General features: G+C 42.4%; 8 protein-coding genes across 8 annotated transcripts in view; 4 read left to right on the top strand and 4 right to left on the bottom strand.

Moving 5' to 3' along the window:
- Positions 1 to 275: 275 nt before the first annotated feature.
- On the top strand, positions 276 to 3,968 carry PHO81 (Pho81p; the record flags this gene model as incomplete). The annotated part of the gene is made up of 1 exon (XM_018859127.1): positions 276 to 3,968. The coding sequence occupies one exon, from the start codon at positions 276 to 278 to the stop codon at positions 3,966 to 3,968; it is 3,693 nt and encodes a 1,230-aa protein (XP_018709797.1).
- Positions 3,969 to 4,019: 51 nt separating this feature from the next.
- Positions 4,020 to 5,972, bottom strand: METBIDRAFT_46564 (uncharacterized protein; the record flags this gene model as incomplete). The annotated part of the gene is made up of 2 exons (XM_018858054.1): positions 4,020 to 4,276; positions 4,322 to 5,972. 2 exons carry the CDS (start codon positions 5,970 to 5,972, stop codon positions 4,020 to 4,022), a joined length of 1,908 nt encoding a protein of 635 aa, XP_018709798.1.
- A 324-nt stretch (positions 5,973 to 6,296) lies between these two features.
- On the bottom strand, positions 6,297 to 8,108 carry METBIDRAFT_33460 (alpha-ketoacid dehydrogenase kinase family protein). Its single transcript, XM_018856303.1, has one exon. The coding sequence runs from the start codon at positions 7,803 to 7,805 to the stop codon at positions 6,624 to 6,626; it is 1,182 nt and encodes a 393-aa protein (XP_018709799.1). The 5' UTR covers positions 7,806 to 8,108; the 3' UTR covers positions 6,297 to 6,623.
- METBIDRAFT_13568 ([Histone H3]-lysine-36 demethylase) lies at positions 8,067 to 10,060 on the top strand (the record flags this gene model as incomplete). Its single annotated transcript, XM_018854391.1, has 2 exons — positions 8,067 to 8,127; positions 8,271 to 10,060. The coding sequence occupies 2 exons, from the start codon at positions 8,067 to 8,069 to the stop codon at positions 10,058 to 10,060; spliced, it is 1,851 nt and encodes a 616-aa protein (XP_018709800.1).
- Positions 10,061 to 10,648: 588 nt separating this feature from the next.
- Positions 10,649 to 12,006, bottom strand: ARG1 (argininosuccinate synthase). The gene has a single exon (XM_018856304.1). The coding sequence runs from the start codon at positions 12,000 to 12,002 to the stop codon at positions 10,752 to 10,754; it is 1,251 nt and encodes a 416-aa protein (XP_018709801.1). The 5' UTR covers positions 12,003 to 12,006; the 3' UTR covers positions 10,649 to 10,751.
- Positions 12,007 to 12,959: 953 nt separating this feature from the next.
- METBIDRAFT_79797 (uncharacterized protein) lies at positions 12,960 to 14,852 on the top strand (the record flags this gene model as incomplete). The annotated part of the gene is made up of 2 exons (XM_018859128.1): positions 12,960 to 13,060; positions 13,148 to 14,852. The coding sequence occupies 2 exons, from the start codon at positions 12,960 to 12,962 to the stop codon at positions 14,850 to 14,852; spliced, it is 1,806 nt and encodes a 601-aa protein (XP_018709802.1).
- A 269-nt stretch (positions 14,853 to 15,121) lies between these two features.
- On the top strand, positions 15,122 to 15,862 carry METBIDRAFT_79798 (uncharacterized protein; the record flags this gene model as incomplete). Its single annotated transcript, XM_018859129.1, has 2 exons — positions 15,122 to 15,197; positions 15,234 to 15,862. The coding sequence occupies 2 exons, from the start codon at positions 15,122 to 15,124 to the stop codon at positions 15,860 to 15,862; spliced, it is 705 nt and encodes a 234-aa protein (XP_018709803.1).
- A 39-nt stretch (positions 15,863 to 15,901) lies between these two features.
- GLO2 (hydroxyacylglutathione hydrolase) overlaps positions 15,902 to 17,181 on the bottom strand; it is a 1,533-nt gene continuing 253 nt past the window's right edge. The window contains exon 2 of the mRNA XM_018855140.1: positions 15,902 to 17,181. Within this exon, the coding sequence (XP_018709804.1) occupies positions 15,942 to 17,069 (1,128 nt within the window). The 5' untranslated portion in view covers positions 17,070 to 17,181 and the 3' untranslated portion in view covers positions 15,902 to 15,941.

Here is a 17,181-nt window from a genome sequence, read left to right on the forward strand (position 1 = left end):
CCCCCCCCAAACAAACAAACGAATGACCGAGTATTCAGAGAATTTCTCCAGCACTCAAAATAATAACATAATATCCTTAGGGGCCAAAGAAAAGAAATCTGGTCACGCCCCAAAGCTCGTGTTTCGGGGGACCAATTTATTACTCTTCCCCAGACTGCGCACTCCACGTGTTTGGTGATGAAATATATTGCACATACTTATATGGCGAGAAGCCCTGAGTTTGGCACTCCCGAAAAGCATAGAGAACACCTTTTGCCGGACAATCTCTGCAAAATATGAAATTCGGAAAGTACTTGGCTTCTCGCCAACTCGAGCTTCCGGAGTACTCCGGTCATTTCATTGACTACAAAGCACTCAAAAAACTCATAAAGCACTTGGGGATGCCAGCAGCGTCATTGGATTTTAGTGAAACTCCATCTACGCCTACACAGAGCCAAATTCAAGCCAAACTAAAAGAGAACAAGGCCTCCTTTTTTTTCAAGGTAAAGCGTGAATTGGACAAAGTCAACTCATTTTACTTGGAAAAACAAGCCAATCTCACTGTGAACTTGGACCTTCTCATGATGAAGAAAAATGAGCTTCTATCAAAATCTGCACAGTTGGCATTGCAATCTTCAGATCACTCGTCGCTCAACTTCAAAAACTCGATTTTGTACTTGAATCTCTACCAGAGCTTTAAGAAGATACACCAGGATTTGTCTCGTTTACAACAGTTCATCGAGTTGAACGAGGCAGGGTTTCTGAAGGTGGTGAAAAAATGGGATAAACGCTCAAAATCTCACACCAAAGAATTGTTTATCCAAACAGCTGTGAGCGTTCAACCAGTTTTCCACAAGAATGAGATCAATGAGTTGTCTGACTTGGTGACACTGTCCTTGTTCGACTTGGAAAGCATCATGGACGGAGATTACTCCGCATTGAAATCTGCCTCCATCTCGGAACTTTCGATGGCGTCGGCACTGACTAATAGAACTGGTTCCATCACTAAGTTGGAGCAAGATGCAACCGTGGAGTCCACAAACCTGTCGTACCATGGGCCTGGGCAATTCAATACCTCCCGTCATAGTTCGTTGTCGGGATTCTACCATAACGAAATTGATGATTTGTATTCTAGTTTCGTCAACGTTGCCACTACGAAGATTCCAGATATGTCTGTTCTTGAGCGATGGTTCGCCAAGGTCGAATCGTCTTCCGAAGACGGCTCAGGAAAGGAGAAATTATCCAAAATATTCATACTCGCGATCAGTAATTTGAAGATATCTGATGCATTTTTGGAAGCTTTTCTAAACCATGTTCACTATGACATTGACTTTACAATTGATACAAACGACCTCAACACCAAACCCATCATTCATGAGTGCTGCTCTATTCCCCCGGCCTCCTCCATCGACGACAATCTGCACGTTGTTATCAATAACGGGGTCAAAGTTGTCAATTCTTCTGATAGCATCAGTCATACCAGAGTTTTTATTGTGAAACATGTGATAGAAAATTCGTCTCCGTCTTCCCTCAAGGATCTTCTCGCAGTCAAAGACTTTAACGGCCGGACTTGTCTACACTACGCAGCACAAAATAATAGGCAAGATCTTTTGGAGATCTTACTTCCACATTTCCCTGTTTGTCACATTGATGATCTTGATAAGGATTCAATGTCTGCTTTGCTTTTGGCTATCAGTTTTGACAACTTCGACATGATTACTACCCTTATCAGCTATGGCAGTAATTGCTACCCTGAAACAAGCGAGTCCAAACTACAGTATTTGCCAATCAATTATGCGTGTAAATTCGGCAACTACAATACGTTGGAATATCTTTTGCGCTCAGGCAATTCAACTCCCGAAATGATTAACCGTCAGGACGTTGAGGGATTACTCCCACTTCATGTGATTGCTCGTTCGGGAAACTTTAAGCTTATTAAATTGTTGATCCAATACGGCGCAACCATCAATCACTTAGATGGCTTGAATAAGTGGCCTCCCATATTTTATGCAGCTCTGGAAGGACATGCCAAAACAACTCATGAGTTGATCAAATTTGGTGCGAGACTAGACATTGTTGATGAAGATGGGTACAATGTTCTATATTACTGTGTTGTTGAAGGTCACATTGAGGTTTTGAATCATTTACTCACTTACAAAATGGAGTTTCCTCCAAGCAATGACAACCCCAACAAGAGTGATCATGCCAGACATGAAGATACGTCAGTTTCTCTGTCTATTGTACCACTGTCTATTCTTGATGAAGGAGATGATCTGGAAGATAGCGGCGATCCCGATAAAAATACAGATGCAATTCCGCATCTTGAACTTCCCCCTCCAATTTTGCCGCTCAGAAGATATGGACATAGTTTTCTCGAGCAGAAGGTGCTTATTGAGTTGATTTTCCCCGTTGATTCTCATTATATTCATCTTTTTGACTTGGGTACCGAATTAAAGCCCGGGAGAATCACGATCTCTTCCAACTTATCTGATATTGTTCCTAGAAACATCCTTCTCCCCGCCTCTGATGGTCAAAAAGGCACGACAAATTGTATGTTTCAAACTGACGTGGACTCGCTAAATGGGTTTCGCATTGATTTTGAGATTTTTCCCAAATTCGGCACCCGCTTAATCGCAAAAACAACGGCTTTGAATTTCTCTCAAATCGACACATCCTCCCCTGAAATTAACTCGATCCTGTTGCCTCTTTTTGATATCCGTTTGCGAAACATCGGAGAGTTGACATTCAACTATCAGATTATTTTCCCATTTTCAGGAACACTTTTAGAAACCACCAAATATGATACTTACTGGAAGTCTTCTGCATCATTTGTTAAGCGTCTGCCGGGCGTTAACGGGAATGCTGCCGGAAGTTTATCCCCAAACAACTTCTTGTCTCCCAACAGCATTAACGCGAACAGAATCGGCTCGACACCGTTGAAGCCAAAGCTCATCGATGTACAACCACCAGTGACTTTCCTGAATTCCAACATTCTGAACTCGTCATTCGTGACTGCAACTTCTCTTAGCGGCGAATACTTGAGGGTAAAAGTTTGCCTCTTGAACGATGGCACACCAGTAATATGTCCACACTGGGCTATAGCAGTTACAGACAATATTGAACTATATTTGCCTAATCTCTCATTGAAACAACTCATTTCGATGACCACAAGTCTCTTTGATTATGACAAAGTGTTGCAAGACTTGTCGCGAATGAAATCGAAAGATTTACTTTTTGTCAAAAAGTTGTTGAAGATCATGTACATTCCTCTAGAGACAGTCTTGAAGGTGTTAGATCCTGGTATCAACTTGAGTATTGAGATCATTTTTCCCTCGCTTTTTGAATTGGACAATCTTCCATTTGCTGGAAATATCCAGCTGAATCTCAATAAGTTCATCGACATCACGTTGGTCGAAATCTTCGAACATGTGAGATCTGTGAAGCAAGCCAATGATGGCTCTAGCAGATCTCTCATATTTCTTTCCTCGAATTCAATTGTGTGCAAAATTTTGAATTGGAAACAGCCAAATTACCCTGTTTTCCTAATCATGAACGGCATTGTTTACAATAATTCAAAAAACGTCTTCGAGGCAAGAACTGCAAATGGTTTGCTCATGGATGAAATCAAGAACGAGCCATCGGTAAAGGAAGTTGTTAACAGCCCAACTTCTAATACCCTGCAGAGCAAATTGAAATATCAATTGCTTGCCAACGATCAAGAGCTCACCGTGAGGTCGATAAAGGAAGCAACGGGATTTATAATGAACAACAATCTCATGGGTGTCATCACCTCTATTCATTTATTAAATCTAGTTCCCAAGCTTATTCCGTTGATTCGATCTAGAGGATTGGTACTCGTTGCGTCCAATGACCTATTTGATTCGGAGGACAGCGATTTCCTGTCACACAAAGACCTAGACACATACACAAGAACTGACATTAACGGTTTGCGATTTGATGATGTTCTCAGTTTTAAAAATGGTTCGTGAGTAAGATTCAATAGCTTTTCGTTAATATTAATCTTTCTGACAGTACTATATTCAATTATGATGGCGTCTTCTTCTAGATGGTGGAGGTGGAGGTGGGGGTGCCTTCTTCCATCTAGCCTTTTCTTGAAGTACCGAATTCTGTGACCTATTTTCGTGAGAATTTGTCGCTTCTTTTGGTAGAGGTGGAAGGCTCTTTGATAGATATTCTTTTGGTAAATTGAGAAGACCAAGAGTTTGCGCGGATGATGGACATCTTTCAATAGAACTTAAAGGGCCCGACAATCGCAGTGGGGTTTGAAAGGCGAGTGCTCCTGAATTTTTAAGAGTGCTTTGTAGAGTGCTGTGTTTTGAACTTGGCAATCTAAACACATTCAGATTGTTGGCCTCAAAAATGTTCTGGCACTCTTCTTCTTCGAGGGCAAGATTATGGGATGTGGTGTGCTTATTGTAGTCGCTTATGGATGAAGCTCTCACGGACGCTATTCTTGACAAGGAAAATGAATCTGTGGATTGATTGGAGCTTGAGACTTTAAGTTTCAACTCATTCACTTTAGAGCTGAGGGATGATGCGGATGCTAAACTTTCAGAACTAGAATTATGGATGCTGTCAAGCCCAGAGAGTTTGAGAGAATGTGAATTTCTGGGGACTCTAAGCCAGGATATATTGAGACATCTTGTCGCAGTTTTCAAAATTGAGCGTCGATATGAGTCCAGCTCCTCTTCCTCGTTGTTCCTTTCATAAACAGTTTCATTTGGCACCACGTCGCAATTCATTATAACGTTTGAAAGAACTTCAATAAGCTGAGGCACTTTGTATTTTGGCGAAATGTTATTAAGTTGAGTAAATATGAGCAACGGATGCAAGATCTTGAGGTAAGTGAGAGCCAAAAGGCAATTCTCTTGGGACAGCTTATCCGAGCTGTAGTCTAGGTCGTCCAATTCACGAATAATGATATCAACCAAAATCTTCAAATCGTTTAGATAAGCCACCTTACAAGAGTTAGTGGAGGACAAAATCAAGTAAAGAAACTTGAGCATTTGTATCCTGATTATGTGAGATTCCTCCCTGTTCATGTGGTACACTAGTAGGTTTATGAAGCCACATATACCATTAACGGAATTTTTTCGTGTAATGAGAAGTCTTTCAATGACCTTATTTTCAGAAACTTTGTTCGAAATAGATCTCATCATATACTGCTCGTTGATGAGAAGTAATAATTTGAACTCCTCGTATGCAATGAGTTTGCTCACATCTTCAAAGTCTTTACCCGCCAAGTTGTAGTTGTTGAAGTTGTCATTAGAAAGAAAGTCATCAATTAGCGTGGGTATTAGCGCACAGCGGGTCAAAGAATAAAACTCGTCATCTGATAGTAGAATGATGTGGTACAAGTACTGAAAAAAGATGTTGCAACTGAAGTTTAGAATCACATATGACACATGAGAGTGATCAGATTCCCTGACATGACCAGCAATGAATTGTGATAATATTTCAACAAAATTCAAGTCTCTCAAGGTGTATAGTATTTCTTCTTTACTGATCACCAGAGAAAGTATCAGATCACCGGCCTCTTCCCCGCACAATTTGAATAAAAGAAGTACAATAATCAGTAAGACTTCCTTTAGCGTAATCGCATCTTCAGTACAGTCCCCAGCAACGGACTGGCTTAATACACTCATGAGTCCCAAGATCTTTCCAAGACAGAACTGGTGGTTCTTGATAAAAAGGTTCAGGTTTAAGAATTTGAGAGCTATGATTGAGCAACTATGATAGGTTTCGTCTTGCATCTTGAGGTAGTCAGCAGCTAACTTGAAGAAAACAGAGAGGTTCGAGTTGCATTCGCTTGCATCACTAATGATCAAAATAGGATACAAACTATCGAGGAATTGACCAAACGTTAAATTCTCCAGGTCGTAATCCTGTTCTCCAGTTGAGGGAGTGTTGCCAACGATGGGAAATGATGTCAACGGAAGTTCTGGGGAGTTGAATGGCGATATCCCTCGCATGTTGTAGTTGATTTATTCCCAGAAAGAATGGAAGAGATTTTCAGTACTCCGAGTATGGGACCTCGAGATAAGGCGGTATTCGTGGCCAAAGCTCTAAAAATGGTCAATAATGAAATATGACAATGGTTTCGAGCTAAGCCCCGAAAAATAGTTTTGCCGACGAGTTCAACGTGGGTAATTTCTAATTTTATTGGCAGCCACGACGAAGATCCCAATCTAAGAGCGGACGGCGTGTTGAATATGTTGTTTCGCATCAGAACGAGCCACGGTGTCGAGCCGCACGCGGGGAAATTGGCAAGACAAAACATAATTGCTTTTAATATTGTCACTTCTCCGTAACCGAACTAAACATCTCTGTGCTAGGGTTTACGAATTTATACTAAATGTTAATTGAAGGATAGCGAATGAATCATTTTGAAAAATCCACATCTGAATGGATCCTGAACTCATGTGATCACGTGTACGAGAATATACTTCTGAAGGGACATATGTTGATCAGTCTAGTTGACATTCTAATAATTTAAAAGTAGGGCTTCTTTCTTGTAAAGAATCCTCAGCGAGATGACCCTTCTCGTTTGGCTGTATAAGTAGCACTGTAATGTTCCCAATCTAAAATAGCTTGAAATTCGAAGCACCGGACACTCATAGTGTTTATTGACCAACCGTCTTCAAGTAAACGTCAGTGCCCCACCCCCAATAAGTCTGCACACTCAACAGCCCCTTTACAGCAGGCGTGGCTGTATCCAGGGACACCGTGTCGTTAAATATCTCAATATAGCTCTTCAGAAGAGGAAGGCCATATCCCATTCCCGCAACCGTATTCCCACCCATGCCGGGAGGCACGTTTAAAGTCTTGAAAGCTTCGCCCTCATTCGATTCATATGTCGTGAACAGATAGTCAAACATATGCTGGAGGGTTTGCGGTGGTATTCCCTTACCTTTATCTCTAATTCTAAGTTCCATATATGAGGGACTTTCACTGGTGGACACGGTAATTTGAACAGGATCACTTACATTATTTTCAATGTGAGCACGAAAAGAGTTTTTGAAAATTTCCTGTAGGATGTACTCCAAGTGATACTCGATATAAGGGAAGTGGATGGAGGCGTCATTGTCTTCACGAGGCTCGAGCGTGGGAGGTTCTTTCAGAGTCCAAAATCTCCCGGGATGAAGGTTTGTGTCAATTTTCACAGCAACAGACAGATCGTATTTCATGAGGAAGATGTCATTGACAAGCTCTACATTTTTGCGTATCACTTCGCGAATATCTAGCATTTTGATCACCCCGTTGTAGCTACCCCCGTTCTCGAACGTGTTGGACAGGAGTGATTTCGTAAGCTGTATATGTTGGTGTGCAATCAATCTCATACTGATTCGCTCTACCAAGTGCTTATCTAAAAAACTCTTGATCTTCTTTGCTGTTAATAGATGAGTGACTTCGCTAAATCCCTTTGACAATGTTGGAAGCGCATCTGCGTGAATCTCGATGAAGTCCGACAAAACACCATTGGAAAAAGCCTCATTCTCTTCGAGTGTGTTTGGTGGATTCAAAGAAGCCTTGAGAAGAATTGACATTGATTTCAAGTACATGTTGTACAGTTCAGAGATTGATGGATTCAACATGACCAAGTATGGCAAATCCCGAAAATTGCGCAACCTCATTGCGTTGTATGCCAAGAGCGATTCAACGACATCTCTTGCCACCTGTAAAATATTTGTCTCATTCAAATTTCTTGACTGCTCATAGAGTTTCAGCATCGAAAACTTGCTCAAAGGTTGATTCGAGTAGTGATAGATGAGCCTCTCCAAGGAGGATCTCACTTTGTATTCCATTAAGAAGTCCTTCGCATGACCATGTGCTCCTGTAGAGTTGTATCTTGCATTGCCCCTATAACAAAAAGATAGCGGAAATATACTTTTGAATTCTCTCTGAACTGAATTCCTCAGGCGTCGCAAGAGCATGTCCAACAGTTGTAGAAAGATGTTCGAAGGATCTTCGATTTGCTTCAGTTGAAGGTAGCTTTGTATATAGGCGATGTAATTCAAAAGCCAAAACTTGAATATTTTTTTGAAAATAAACTCTCGTGCTTCAAAATGTATGATTCAGATTCGGTCTTGCGAATGCCGACAGTCTCAATCTCCAGGGCTGGCTTCGGTGAGTCTTTCGCAGAATCGGCCAACGGTCTTGTGTGCCTTACCGAATGGCAAAAATCCGGGGCTTGCCTACGCACGTTACGTATTTGGCCCTGCACAGGCATACCGACTGAGAATCACCTGACCTTTGAAGACATGGTTTAGGCTTGATTCAATACATTAATCAATTTACTTGCGCCCCAAAGAAAGGCCCAACAGAAGAGCCATTGAATGTGTACTTTTGCGGGATGAAACCAAAATCGTCCGACCTATGTCCAGTGTGCCATTCCCAGTCACTCGAGAAGACCAAAAGTCCAGATGCCCAGGCAGACATCTCTTGGATCCGATGCGATATCTGTCTTCAGTGGTATCATTCTTTATGTGTGGAACTAACTGAGTTCCGTTTGAAACAAATTGCGCTGTTTCATTGTCCCGAGTGTGAGATTGAAAACGGACCGTCACATATGAAACGCCAACTGAAAAGAGCTAGAGCGAAGATAGACTATGTAGCCCTAGACCAAGGCGAAACTTTCGCTGTTGACAAATCAGTGCATCCGCACGTACCTAACTTTCTCAACTTTGAGCCTTCTGTTGAACTTTCTAGGCAATCACAGAGTTTTGTCAGTATCCTTGATAGCAATGAACTAGACAAAAACTATGTCTTTGCAACAGGTCTTGTCAAGCCGGTGTTGGTGCACAACGTAACATCTACATCTGGCTTGAAACTCCCAAGGCCCAGGGAGAGCATCACTGTTGATTATGTTGCAGATAAAACTGGTGGGGATGAGCAGGTGGAGGTTATGGATGTTCTATCGCAGCAAAGCGAGCTGCCCACTTGGACATTGCGCCAATGGAAAGACTACTTTTACACACCCGAATCAGAAAGAGATCGTATACGAAATGTGATTTCTTTGGAAATATCACGCGTTGAGGAGCTCGGCACAAACTTTTCTCGGCCAAAAATGGTTGCTGACTTAGACTTGGTCGACAAAGTGTGGTGTGACTCAGATGGGCACAATCAAGAGCGGCCCCGGGTTACTGTTTACTGCCTCATGTCTGTGCGAGGTTCATATACCGATTTTCATATCGACTTTTCCGGGACTCCGGTCTACTATACGGTATGCCACGGCGCAAAAACATTTCTCATGTATCCTCCCACACCTGAAAATTTGGAGCTTTACGTCAGCTGGTGTCTCGAACCGCATCAAAACTTCACTTGGTTTGCAGACTACTCCAAGCGCATCAAAGGGAAAACAATCAAGCCCACAGGCGGATTCAAGGTCGATTTGAAGCAAGGCGATTTGTTCATTATCCCCAGTGGCTGGATTCACTCGGTCTACACGCCTCACGATGCTGTTATCATTGGAGGTAATTACTTGACATTACGAGACTTGAATATGCACTTGAAAATCTACGACATTGAGAGGCGGACGCGTGTGCCATCCAAGTACCGATTCCCAATGTTCAACAAAGTTTTGTGGCTTACCAGCTGGTACTACTTCAACCATCAGGACAAATTTCTCGAAGACTTGGGTATCCCTTGTCGTAAAATAGAAAAGCATCATACTAATATGCCGAAGCTTGACTCTCAAACTACTGAAAATACAACCTTCAATCTGGAAGTCCATATAAAACCAGAAGGAGTCTCAGAGAACTTGGATAACGCGTCTTACTCCATTGCTCAAAACTGTGAATCTAATTTTTTGAAGGATGAATCACCTTATAGACCTGAGGCACTTGGATCTCACAGCACCGATCGGTATTGCAGCGGGTCGACCTACGATATTTCTCACGCACGTTCCGTTTTGCAATCACTTATTTTGCATCTAAAACAGCATTACGAAGTGAGTAAAGCACAGCCTATTGCAAAGAAGAGCATTCCGACTCGTCTTATTGGCAGAAATGTGAATGACTATTTTGCCAAACTAGAATCATGGCTTGATACCCTCCGTTAGCAGGGCCGTTTTTGCACGTTTGCGAGGACATGATATGGAAAACTAATACACGGTCTTTGAACTTGTAGAGCACATCAGCAAAACGAATTCATCGGTAAAACTATAGGTCTCATTCTTAGTACCATATACACAGAAACCAGCGCTCATTGTGGGTACAATCAAGATCTTGGTGTTAAAAGACTTGATTTCTTGTGATTTCTGAAGCGCCTGGTTATTCAATCCACAATTCACAGGAAGCTTTGGTAAGTTTCAGCCTCTGGTGGAACTCATTCATATTTCAGCTCTAACAATTATAAGAGAATATTTAGCTTTCAAGAAACGCAAGAGATGTGCAAAGCACGTCTAGTACACGATCGAAATCGTGTAGGTTTCACTGACTGCCCTTTTTAAAGTGGACATGGTTTACGAGAAAATTATGCTGAGTATCTACGCGAAGACCATGATGGTGAATATTTAAAATATTTGTGAATCTTTACTGAAAGATAATTTACTCGGTGATTGTGTTTTTTCAAGTTCTTACCCCTCCTATAAGCTAACCATCTTCTCATCTCGTCCCCAATGTTTTTTTTGTAATATTCGACAAGCGCATTGGTCTCTGATATATCGTTCGCTACACAGGGTCATATCTCGTTAAATGTCTTTTCTATCATATATGCATGTTTATTTAATGGATGTTCAACACCCTTCACATTTACAACTCCAACTTGATTCCCTTCTCTCTGGCAGCCTCGCCGTACTTCTTGATTCTGATGGATTGCACGGCAATAAATCCGGAGGTGTCCTCTGGAGAGAAGCCAGTCAATTCATCCATAGAAGACTCCGTCTCATCGTACAATTTCTCGGTGTCAGAGTATCTACCCAAGACAGAAACCGAACCCTTGTAAGCTCTAGCTCTGACAGTTCCGTTCACGGTAATCTGGGATGGTGGGATCATAGATCTGACGTACTCACACTCAGGGGTGAAGTACATACCGTTGTACAACAACTTGGCGTAAGAGACAGTGACAAATTGGTCTCTCAAAGCTCTCACTTCCCTGTCCAAGGTCAAACCTTCCAAGTCAACGTGAGCATTTCTCAAGATGGTCAAACCTGGAGTCTCGTAACATCCTCTGGACTTGATACCGATAAATCTGTTTTCGACAATGTCAATTCTACCAACACCGTTTCTTCTGGCCAAGGAGTTCGCCTCAATGAACAACTCAACTGGGTCAGTGACAATCTTCTTGCCACCATTAAGCACCAACTTGACAGGCAATCCCTTCTCGAAAACAACGGAGAAGTCCTCAGGAGTCTCAGGTGCATCTGTTGGGTCGACGGTCAATTTCCACATGTCCTTTGGTGGCGTGGTGTTAGGGTCCTCCAAAATACCGGCCTCGAAAGAAATGTGTGCCAAGTTCTCGTCAGTGGACCATGGCTTTGCCTTGGTCTGAGCAACTGGAATGTTCTTAGAAGCAGCATACTCCAACAAATCCTTTCTGCCAGCAAATCTGTTGAAGAAAACTGGGTCTCTCCATGGGGCAATAACCTTGACGTCTGGCTTCAAGGCATAGAAGGACAACTCGAAACGAACTTGGTCATTACCCTTACCAGTACATCCGTGCGAGACGGCAAAACAACCCTCTTCTTCGGCAACTTGAATTTGTGCTTGGGCAATGACTGGTCTGGCCAAAGACGTACCCAAAAGGTAGACGTTCTCGTAAATGGCGTTGGCCTGGATAGCAGGGAAACAGACGTTTTCAACAAACGGCTTTCTGACATCCACAACGACAAACTTGGTGGCACCGATGGCCAAGGCCTTTCTCTCAGCCTCCTCAAAGTCCTCCTCTTGACCAATGTTAGCCAAAAAGGCAATCACCTCGTATCCTTCTTCGAGCAACCAAGCAAGGATCACCGAGGTGTCCAAACCACCAGAGTAGGCCAAACAAACTTTTCCTTTAGACATTGTTGTGACGATAGAATAAAAATTCTTAGAGTTATAGAGAAGAAAAAAAAGTCTGAAAATCGTGCGAGGATAGGGGCCCACCTTTATACTGCTGATTGTCGACCGCGGTAAAATTTTCAATTTCCTTTTTGGGACGTCTGCATATAATATGACTCATAAATCTCGTCACTGATCCACATTACTCACAACACCTTTCAGGCTTTACTTTTCATGAGGTTGCGTATTATTCTATAAATTCAAAAACTTAGTCAGCTCGCTACCTCTTTTTTCTTTCACTCAAAAAGTGAAAACGTATGCCTTGATATTTCGTCAGATCGCGTACAACTAGCTTGGCGATCTTCGATTGACTCAGGCGCGCACGTGACTTTGAAAACCCGATAACGGGTGGGAATGTTCGCTCTTGAATGGCCGAAATAATTCTGATAGGCCGAGCGCACAATATTTGTTCTAACACTAGAACCAAGATTTATGATACTTGAATATACACTGTTCTTGATAAAATATCCTTTATTCGATTTTGAACAGTGTGTTTCTCTATTGAGCCAAATTCAAGATATTTCAATGCCATTTTAATTTTTAGAAGAGAAAATTTTGTTGATGGAAAGTAGAAGTGTTCAAAAAGTAACAACAGGTGCGCAATGGTGATTATCTTCGGGGCTTCAAGAAGCGAAAAATCTGTCGTCTTTCAAATAGTTCAACGTGCAAAAAAGCTATCAAAATCTTCGCTCAACAGGAAAAATAACACATTGATATATCTGTACTTAAGCGTTTACTGTAGTTAATCAACCTATCCCGGCTGACAGAACAATCGTTCAAGACATGAATTATATTGAGGGACATGAAAGAATGATTTTCAATTAACAAAGAATGGGTCCGAAATTAACCAAATTGACGCTTTAAATATTTGACACATGATCAAATAGAATTAGAGAAAAAAAAAAAGAAAAAAGTCTAGGAATGTACATGAAACAAATTTCCATGCCAAGAGTCAAGAAAATGAGTCTCGATTCCAACGAGTCATTCGATGACTCCGGAAGACAATTTCTCGTGCGCTTGTTGTGCGGTGCGCGTTCCGGGCCCACAAATAGAAAAGCCTTGATGACCATGAGTCATCCATAGAAGTCATCTATTGAATCACCCATGAGTGAAGACAAAAAATTAGGCGTTACTCATGCCATACGACAGAGGCTAGGGTTTGACGATAGTCGTCTTTGGAAAAGGTTTCTGGCCCGCCGATTGGAGCTTATTGATACGTTGGATCTCAGCTCCAAGAAGGCCAGTGATCAAGAAGACGAGATTAGAAGGGTGGCAGAAGTCCTTCGCATAGAGTTTCGATATGATTCCCAGTATTTTACTGACTTTGATAAGTTGGTGAGAGCAGCTGTGCAAAGTGTAAGGAGAAACAGAAAACGTGGAACCAAAACTGGCCGGGCAAATCTGAAACGTCGACACTTGGATAGCGAGTCACAGTCAGAGTCTTCCAGCACATACACACCGAGTGGGCCAAGCTCCGTAAATCCCGAGAAAAATCTGTTTCTCTCAGAGATATCCAATCTAAACACCGATGGATCCGACTCTCTCTATGACATGAGCTATTCTACTTCCAGAGTTATTAGTAGCCTGGATCGAGCACGCGCTGCCATTGACTCGATCATCAGACCAACTAATATAGAGCGGAAAATGTCACAAAGTGGAATCCAGCTCCCACCACTCCTGAACGTCGCTCTGGCTCCACATCAACTCGATAACGAAAAGGCACTTCTGACGTTGAGATTATCGCTCCTTTGGTTAATGAAAAGATCCAAGCTGTGTCTTAGCCTGGCTTCTCTGCATAAAAACGAGTCGCTTAAAATCATTGGCCAGTCTTCAATTACAACAGTCAACGCTCTAATGCTAGAGAGTTCATTTTCGGGACTCACCCACACATCTGTTGAGTATTTGCGAGATCGCCTTTCCCTGGCAGGGTTTCAGGCACGGTTCTACCGCAGTCTTGAGCCAGAATGTCCTATTTCAGGTGCCTTAGATGACGAGACTGCGGTTTCCACCCTAGAAACTCTAGTTGGGTGCTGTGTCAAAGACTTTGGGTTTGATTCAGTATTATACCTAATCGGAGAAGCATTCTACTTTCTAATATTGCTCGAATATCCACTAGTTCTGCGCTCTTCTGTTCACTTCCGGCGTGTGACAGACATTCCTCAGGCCCCTGGAGTGTTCCACAGAGATTTCGCAAAAGATCAGCCTGTTTCTTTAAGTAATTTGGCTGCAGTGGCGTCAGAACTTCGCAGTCAAGCTGTCTCCACCTCCCCTTCTACTGATACACACCTGACTACTACCCCGGTAGCCCCTTTGACCCAAGATAAGAAAGAGAAATATTTAGAGGTTCTTCCTTTGCCATCAAACCCAGAGAAAGAACGAAAGCAAGTCAAACTCAAGTTTTTGTCATCGTCTTTGAACTTCATGTTTTCTATTAAAAACTCCGCGCCTCCCAGGTTTGTTGAGATAGTCGACAACGCCAAACAAGCCTTCAGGCTCAACGAAAATCAGATATATGGCTTAAGAAACAGCAAAAGTGGGCTTGTTATCAACACCGACCTAGATCTAGAACAAATATTTGCGCACGAGCAAGAGATTGAGCTTGAAGTATTTACGCAGAAGTTTTCCCCTATTCCGTTTTCGGAAATTACAACAGCCATCACCCCCAATCCTAGCTCGGAAGATCGTTCAAAGATTGTTTTGCCTTTGCCCTTGAGACAAAATGTGCCCCCAGTGTTGCCATCGCCCATAGACCGAGCCCATCTGCCAGGATACCCGCGCCTTCCATTTCTACCCAAATTCCAGCCTTTACTTTGATATGCTCCATAAATTGAGGGCACCACAATTGATTGTACTACAGAGTTTATACACACATAAGAATGTCGTCACTAATGCCGCTACATCGGTTGCAGGCCAACATCGCAATGTCGTAATTCGAAAGCACTATGAAATCTCCATGGGCGGACGCGCGCATGTGCGGGTGTCTGTTTTATGTGTATTTCCGAGACGCTGATAGGCAAAAGTACAGGAAGTAGTTCTTATATAATTGGAGACACAGACTCGAGAAAGGGCAAAGAAAACCTGTCATGGCTCTTAATATTGATAGCTCCAATGCCACATTATGGAACTGCTCACACCAGCGGCAAAACGATCCTCTAAACAGTGAGCTGGAGGACACCTCAAGCTTTAAACTGGCAGTCTCATCACCAAGAGCAAACTATGTGCCGCCGCTAAACTTTTCTCTTGTTGAAGACGAGATATATCGCAGTGGGTTTCCCATGCCTATAAACTATCCATTCTTGCAACAACTCAAAATCAAAACAATCATATACTTGGGTGATCTAGGAGAGGAAAAACCGAAAAAGAAAGCCAAGGACGATAAGAAGCCCAAAGGTGGTGATGAGGGAACTAAAGAAAAAAAGCCAAAAAAAGACAAGCATGGCACAACCGAAATACTAGAAAACTACAAAGCGTGGATTGCTACTACGGACATCAATTTCCATCATTTAGTGATGCACTCTTCACAGGAACCTTTCATTCTGAACACACAAGAGGGAGCGCAAACTGCGTTGATTGGAGCGTTGAGTCTCATGCTCGATAAGCGGAACTTTCCGATTCTAATACACTCTAACAAGGGCAAACACAGAATAGGGGTTCTTGTAGGCTTGATGCGCAAAATTTTTCAGGGCTGGTGCATGAGTGGGATCTTCGAAGAGTATGAAAAGTTTGCCATGGGCAAATCAGAGTACGATTTGGAATTCATTGAGTTATGGCAACCCGAATTAGCTTATGAGGAAGCTCACCTCCCAGAGTTTGTTAGAATATGACACAGAAACCAAAAAAGTGGGTTTATATAATATTTGCGGTTTATTCCGACGGGTAAACAGGAGCAAGCACTCAATAGGCTCAAGATTTGTTTTTCATTTCTCTCAACTTGGCCATGACTTGCACAGGGTCTGTTTCGGCAGTTGCCTTTTGCACCTGAGGATCGCTAAGACGCATGAATGGGTTAAACTTGAGCTCATCACCAATTGTTGATTTTCCAGCAGTGAATTCAGTCGACTCAGCAAGCGCCTTTAGCTCTGAAAGGGCTTTGTTTTGCATGACTTTTTCGCTAAATCTGACGTTCGACTTCGTATACTCGTGACCAGAATAAACAACAGTTTCAGATGGCAATTTTGCTAGCACTTCGTTCAAAGCTTTGTTCATCTCGGCAGCATTTCCTTCGAAAAAACGTCCACATCCACTGATGAAAAGGGTATCGCCTGTGAAGACGGCTTTTTCGCCAGTCTTTGAGTCCTTCGCGTAATAGCAAATTGAGTCTTGCGTGTGGCAAGGGGTGTGTAAAGCTGTAATTGAGATATTGTCTCCCAAGTCAATAACCTCTTGATGAGAAGGGGTGTACGTGACCAATTCGGAGTCCTTTCCACCAATGATCGGCAAATCTGGGTACTTCTTGTGAAAAGTTCTATTGCCTCCTGCGTGATCCCAGTGGTGATGAGTATTCACGATGGCTTTCAATTCCACGTTAGGTTTTTTTTCAGCAAGGTAACTCAAGACATCGGTTGGGAAAGCTGCATCGATTAACCAGCCATGTCTGGTTGAATCATCAACTATAAGATATGCGTAGTTATTTGACTCTCCCCATGAAGACGGAATAGGAGTAATGTGCATTTTTCTGATGATTTGAGACTTGAAATCGATTTTGGGTTGCCGATTAGCAACAATGCGTTTGAAACCTGTGAAGTCACAAGACAGTTCAGCAAAAGAGGAGTATGATGCGATCTTGATAAGCGAGTTGGGTGGATTGCTAAACCGCGTGCAGTACGTGAAGGTATTTGTCGAGAAGCACAAACTGAAACGCCGATAAGAACTCGAGGGTTTAAAGTTGATTCCAGAAATTCTTTGCGGGTATCCCATTATTTGATATATATGCTGAGCCAGCAAGCGCAGGTGTGCATGGGTGATGGGGCAACCACTGAGCGAAAATTGCGAGACAAATATGATAGGCTCAGAACCGCGGACATTCCGCATACTAGGTATATACGGGGACCATGAACAGTTTTCAAAAATATTCCGGCAAATATGAAATTTCCTTTTTGTTCAAGCCCATTCCACTGAATATATATATATATATATATATATA

The sequence above is a fragment of the Metschnikowia bicuspidata genome (assembly GCF_001664035.1).
Source record: "Metschnikowia bicuspidata var. bicuspidata NRRL YB-4993 chromosome Unknown METBIscaffold_7, whole genome shotgun sequence".
NCBI lineage: Eukaryota > Fungi > Ascomycota > Pichiomycetes > Serinales > Metschnikowiaceae > Metschnikowia > Metschnikowia bicuspidata.